This window comes from Trachymyrmex septentrionalis, unplaced genomic scaffold (genome assembly GCF_001594115.1).
Source record: "Trachymyrmex septentrionalis isolate Tsep2-gDNA-1 unplaced genomic scaffold, Tsep1.0 scaffold13, whole genome shotgun sequence".
NCBI classification, from domain to species: Eukaryota; Metazoa; Arthropoda; class Insecta; order Hymenoptera; family Formicidae; genus Trachymyrmex; species Trachymyrmex septentrionalis.
Genome location: NW_017304438.1, coordinates 742,144 through 749,061, shown reverse-complemented (window position 1 = coordinate 749,061; position 6,918 = coordinate 742,144). Strand labels below are relative to the sequence as shown.

Below are 6,918 nucleotides of genomic sequence, written 5' to 3'. Positions count from 1 at the left end.
TGATCAAAAATTTAGTGCTATTTTGTTTTGTTACTAATTTGTTGCTCTGTTGTTGAGCGAATTTTATTGCTCTAATCGTAAGCAGGAAAAATAAAATAAAATAGATAGGTCCAGGTTGATCCAAACTCTTCAAAAATATGTCGATATCCGAATTTTTTGTTCACTTTAACGAATTTCCAATAATTAATTTACAATAAGAAGCAATACCTATGTCTATACCGGTCGAAGCTGGATCTTCGAGTGCTTTAAAGAATTTCATGTAAATTTACATACCATGTTTGTAATCTCTTCGAAATAATTTTTTGAGCTTATAAACGTAATTTAACTACTATAGAGTAATATCACAACATTAAATTGCTGAGAAATCTAATAATTTGATACTTAATTGACATTAATCATTTTAAGAAGATCTTAATGTATTGAAAATCTATAAGCAAATTTTGCCCTACGTTAATATATAATAAATATAATTAATAATAAATAAAGATATATGTTTTAAAAAATGAATATTATTAGTTTACGCTTACGGGAATTTATGCTTTATTTTGATTGTATAATATATACATTAATATATCTAATTATTAGATTGAGTCTAAATACTCAATCATAAATTATACTTATATTAAATTACCTCACTTTTTAATTTCAGTCTACCAAATCAAGCACCGACGTAGCCAGATTGGGACCCCTAGCGGTCGATATATCACACAAGTATACTCAACTCGCTCGCGATACCTCCGGAGCATCCGCGGCTGCCTCCAATGCTGATGTATCCGCCAGACTTCGTACCGGCGTTCAGGAACTCGGTCGAGCTTGCGCGGACATCGTTCGCGCGGCCGGCACATGTCAGATGTCACCCGGTGACGCGTACGCCCAACGAGAGGTCGCGGAGCATAGTAAAATCGTCACCGAGAAGGTATCGCAAGTATTAGCTGCATTACAGGCGGGCTCGCGCGGCACTCAGGCGTGCATCAATGCTGCTAGCACAGTTTCCGGAATTATTGGCGATCTTGACACCACCATCATGTTCGCCACCGCTGGTACGCTGCACGCTGAAAACGAAGGTGACACGTTCGCCGATCATCGCGAGAACATATTGCAAACTGCGAAGGCCTTGGTAGAAGACACAAAGACATTGGTGGCCGGAGCAGCGTCCTCGCAGGAACAACTGGCTGTCGCGGCGCAGAACGCGGTATCGACAATTGTTCAGCTCGCGGAGGTCGTCAAATACGGTGCAGCCAGTTTAGGCAGTCAGAATCCAGAGGCCCAAGTGATGCTGATCAATGCCGTGAAGGACGTTGCATCTGCACTCGGCGATCTCATACACGCCACCAAGGCCGCCAGTGGCAAACCCATCAATGATCCCAGTATGGCGCATCTGAAAGATTCCGCCAAGGTAATTCGTTTGTCTGAAATCTTTCGCTTTTGTTTTTTTTTTTATGAGTATTTACCTGTGACGTTCTAACAACGATCATGCTAGAAACCTATCTCGCGCTTCTGTTGTTACCTAGCATTAATCCAATTGAATACGCTTATTCGAAAGAAACCTTGTTGTTTATAACGAAATGCGGAAGTAAATATTTAATTATCTCTACAAATGACATGAAGTACTGTATCTAAATAATTAATTCGCTATAATGCACTAATTTAACAACGAAATATCCTTCGTGGATTAAAATAATATAATAAATATCCTAAAATAAAATTGTAACGAAAGGATTTCCGTAATTATAATTCATTTAATTCTAATAATGTTGTTTTAGACATTAATTTTTTTTTAAGATTTTAATTAGAATCTACAACGTAACTTATATATATATATCTTTCATGGACAGATTTACGTAAGGTGATTGTAAATCTTACACTCAGAGAAAAAAACATAGTAATAACAAGTGTAACAACTATACAAGTTTTATACGTAGAATTAATATAGTTGAATGATCTATTTTATATGCATATGGTTATTGCAACTACAAAATTTATTCAACTACATTAATTGAACATATGGCGTTTGTGAAAAGAGAATAATCAACCTATGATATGCCAACAACACTTACTCGCAACATCCGTAAACGATGTAAAGAAACTAATGCGAAGACTCGAGTGCAAGGAAATAAGACTCAATCTATTAACAAGAGCAAAACTAGGCTCATGGTAATAGATTAAGCTGGTAAACTCTTTAATGCCAACATCAAGACATAGACATTATGGTCGATTTAATGTGAGATCATTTATATGCAAAGATGGAAGCACATTTCTGATCTATTAATCGAAGAATCGCCATGGTGTCAAAGATGCCGATGACTTGTTAACCCCTGGACTGTAGGATTGAGGAAGACAAAAATCCGCCTTATCCAAATTCTGGTCTTTCTCATATTATCTCTACGGAGAGTGGAGAACTATCCAAACAAGAGAGAAACAGAAGATCGATGCGTTCGAAATATGATGTTCGAGGTGAATGCTGTGGATATCATGGACCGCTAGACGCATCAGTGTGTTCATTCTTTTAAAGCTTGGAGTAAAAGATCGATCCACTGTATGTCACCAATGCATATTATCATATTTCGATCACATAACCAGATGCTGAAACGACAGTCTCAGAAAATTTGGCTATCGTTGACAACATAATGGACATAATGGACAAAAAAAAACGAAGTTTATCCCCAATCAGATGAACAGACCAACTGAAAGAAAATATCTAAATTCTACATCGCAATGAGGATAGTCACTAATCGATGGTGATAATTCGTGTATTTCTAAATGAAAGCATAGAAACCACAGTCTCCAAGGAACTTCTTAAGAGAGAGAGAGAGAGAGAGATATTAATTCTACGTAGTATAAAACTAGTATATATGTGTATTTAATTGCTACCACTATATTTTTCTCTGGATGTATAAAATCTCTGTAAAGACTAACGATAAATTTAATGTTCGTCTAATCTATTAATTCGTTGAATTTTTCAAAAACCTTCTGTTTCAAACGTAACCATGAAGAATGTTTATCTTTCTTAGAGACATTTTTTGGGGTGGACTTTAATTGACTTTAATGTTGATGAGCGTCCTCGTCTGAATTGCCTCTAACTGATTTCGTACCACTAAAATCTCGCGTAGTGTCTACGCAGAATTGATAGCGTTCATCGCCGCTCTCGAACCGTGCGAGGTCGTTAGATACAGGACGAGGGTATCCAGATCAAAGCATGACCGACGCTATTAAAGTCCACCTTGAACCGTTGTTTTCCACGTTCAGCTTCGTATCTGTATCATGTGTGTGATATGAGCAACAGGTGTTGTTTTTATATCTAGGCGGACAGCATTCTGTAGAGAATTATATTGTTTGTTTAATGATACTCCGCCTGTTGTATACGCTTCCTCTCACCTTTCTCGATGCGATCGAGTTCCGCGGTAATAGTGGCGAACAGTAGTGCAATTGTTTGTATATCTTGAATGTTTCGACGATGCGAATGGTGGACTTTAATGCGAAAGTCTTATTGACGATTTTGGTCTGGCCCGGTCCGGGATAGGTCTTAGAACAGCAGCTGCAGCAGCAATTCGTGCATCTGAGCGACATCGGCGGCTCGGAATCGGAATGGTTCGTGTCAGATCAAGAGGAGGAGCTAATTCGTCTGCTATCCACTTCCGAAAGCTCTCAGCCGACTCAACGGACATCTGACTTATTATTGTTCATGTAGCCAGATTTTCGTTCCCTCCTCGCTGTTGCGTTTTCTATCGCGGTCTTGCATAAGATAAATACGAAATGTAGCCATTATTATGTACACAATACTTCTACGTAGATGTAGCTGTTAAATTACGTAAGGTATCAGTGAAACATGTCGCTTCTTATGTTAACAGTTAATTTAAAAAGTTAGTAATACGATAATCTTTTTGCACTTCCTAAAAATGGCATGTAAAATAATTTTGCCGAAATGTATTTACTTCCTTTGCGTTAATGAGTTATTTATTTTGAAATCTTGCGATCTTATCAACTCTCAATATTCAGTTTATGTCCGAAATGTAGAGCAAATCATCGTTGGGTACGTACATTTCATTCATAGCGTTTTGCGTAAACCATTGACAGGCTTCTGATTAACGCTTCTACATAATTCTATTTATCATTTCGTTATTAGAAGATCGTTTCGACAGGCTCATGTAATTATGGACATGTGCTTCCCACGCTAACTAATTACGCGTATGTTAATATGTTGCAATAGTATTTACGCAGCAATTATTTTAGCGTATTTACTCACTAGTTTAAGATCATTACTAAAATCTTAATTTATACTATATTCACTAACTATATGTTATGCCTCTCCTCTCCCTCCTCTCTCTCTCTTTCTCTTTCTCCCCTCTCTCTCTCTCTCTCTCTCTCTCTCTCTCTCTCTCTCTCTCTCTCGCAGATGTTAATGTTACAAGCGCAAAAACTAGCTAGCGAAACGAATCCGTACTGAAATTACATTTAATTTTCGTCTATAGGTAATGGTGACCAATGTAACGTCATTGCTGAAAACAGTGAAGGCCGTAGAGGATGAACACACGCGTGGTACCAGAGCGTTAGAGTCCACAATCGAGGCTATAGCTCAGGAAATCCGAGCGCTCAGCAGCTCAGAGACACAGAGGAGCAACGTTACACCAGAGGATCTCGTGCGTTGCACGAAGAGCATCACCATATCAACGGCGAAGGCGGTCGCCGCCGGTAACAGTTGCAAGCAGGACGATATAATTGCCGCCGCCAATATGGGTAGGAAGTCTATCAGCGATATGCTGACCATCTGTAAGGGCGCGGCCCACAATTGCGCCGAGACCACCGAGCTATGTGAACGTACCCTTCAGGCGGGACACGATGTCGCCATCAATTATCGGGAACTGCTTCAAGCCATCTTGCAGATATCGTCAAGATCAGGTGACAAGCACACCTTGCCGGCGATCTCGCGCAAAATCGCGCAGAGCGTAACGGAACTGGTGGCGGTGGCGGAGCTATTGAAAGGCAATGATTGGGTCGACCCTGACGATCCTACAGTGATAGCGGAGAATGAATTACTCGGGGCGGCTGCCAGTATCGACGCAGCCGCCAAGAAATTGGCGAGTCTGAGACCGAGGAGAAGCATTCAGGTGAGTTTCCGTAATAATTTTGGAGTAATTTGCGAAGTGGCAGGCACGGCATACGTCAATCAGCACGAGTCATTCTGGTCTCCGCGAGATATGTTTGATTTTCTTGGTCGTTGTGAATGATCGACCGAGAATCGAACATATTATTACGGCGATTGGAGAAATCAACGTTCAACAGATGAGTATTAAGAGGAGGCGTTTGTATACACGATATGTATTATGTTGACACAAAAGATTTAACGTTTCCCTATCAACTTCTGTTGCATAAATGGAATTACTTAGGATGTTTTAAATAAAAATATCGAAAGACCTTTTGCCTTTTATATAGGAAAAAAGAACTGTGAAATTAATGGGGGTTATCTTAATTTGTAAAAATTATTTTGTAAAGTTGCATGATTTTATTATCAAAATTATTTTTTTTTTTTTACTTTTGTAATAAATATTTTGTAATAAATATTTTGTCATTTAACAGGAAGCTAACGAAGATATGAATTTCGATGAAATGATTCTGGAAGCCGCTAAATCAATCGCCGCCGCCACTTCAGCGTTGATAAAGGCCGCCAGTGCCGCTCAACGAGAACTTATCGCGACCGGCAAGGTATCGCGCACGCCACTGACCAGTTCTGATGACGGGCAATGGTCCGAAGGTCTGATTTCGGCCGCTCGAATGGTCGCAGCCGCTACTCACAGCCTCGTTGAATCCGCAAACGCTCTCGTTCAAGGAGTAAGCTCCGAGGAGAAGTTGATTTCAAGCGCTAAGCAGGTTGCCAGCAGCACGGCGCAACTGTTGGTCGCTTGCAAGGTCAAAGCCGACCCTGACAGCGAGAGCACGAAACGTCTACAAGCGGCTGGTAACGCCGTGAAACGTGCTACCGATAATCTCGTACGTGCTGCTCAACAGGCTATCCAGCAAGAAGAGGATAGGTCGTTGGTGCTAAACCGCCGTATGGTGGGTGGTATCGCGCAGGAAATCGACGCGCGCTCGGAGGTTTTGCGAATTGAGCGCGAGCTGGAGGAAGCTCGAGGTAGGCTGACCGCCATTCGTCTAGCCAAATATAAGAATCGACCGGATTTAGCTGACGGAGATGGTGACGTAACGGGCGATCAGAGCGGCTATCAAAGTTACACCACTCGGTACGAGACGAGGGCGTACGAACCACAGACTTCGCCCATTCAGACAATGAATCATACTCTGGACCAGTTGCAGTCCACCACGCAGCACATTAGCCATCAATTTGCCGATCAGCAGAATCTGGTGAGTCCCGAAAAGGTACATTCGACGCAGAGCACCCTTGAGAGAAAGATGAAGGACAGTCAGTATCGATCTACCATGGATCATTACGGATCCCTGGACAGAAAATACACTGTCGATAGTTTTCAGGACAGGAGTCCCTACATTGTCACTGAGAGGAAAATTATAACAGATAATTCACCCGGCCAGTATAGTTCAATTGAGCGAAGAATCAATCAGGAGAGTTACGTTGCGGATAGAAAACACACGGACGGAATTGTTTCGTATCCGCCGCCTCAACACATCTCGTATGCGACAAAATCCCCGACTCCCAAGGTTGTTCAGGAACAAACCGCTGAGGATCGAAAGTCCCCACAAGATCAACTGAAGTATCCGACTGATCGGTTTTCAGGCATCAGTCCGATGAGTACGTTCCGTTCCGAGAAACAAGTGGACACTCAACGATTTAGCAGCGGTATCCCACAGCATCAGACATTCAAGAATGTTGAGAGTAAGACCATTCCCGGTCACAGAATTGAGACCGTAACGACGAAGGTATATACGTCCACGCCCGGCAAGAGTACC

The 6,918-nt window shown here is 41.3% G+C and overlaps 1 protein-coding gene across 11 annotated transcripts in view; it reads left to right on the top strand.

Annotated features, from left to right (window-relative positions):
• Window positions 1-6,918, top strand: part of LOC108756856 (talin-1) — a 60,348-nt gene that overhangs the window by 51,957 nt on the left and 1,473 nt on the right. For 8 of the 11 annotated variants that reach the window (XM_018500966.1, XM_018500960.1, XM_018500962.1 and 5 more), the window contains 3 exons: window positions 650-1,396; window positions 4,470-5,105; window positions 5,575-6,918. In XM_018500966.1, coding sequence (XP_018356468.1) covers window positions 650-1,396; window positions 4,470-5,105; window positions 5,575-6,918 — 2,727 coding nt within the window. Of the gene's footprint in view, window positions 1-649; window positions 1,397-3,520; window positions 3,918-4,468; window positions 5,106-5,574 lie in introns of those variants that run through there. The other 3 variants (XM_018500969.1, XM_018500968.1, XM_018500971.1) reach the window with 2 other exon arrangements.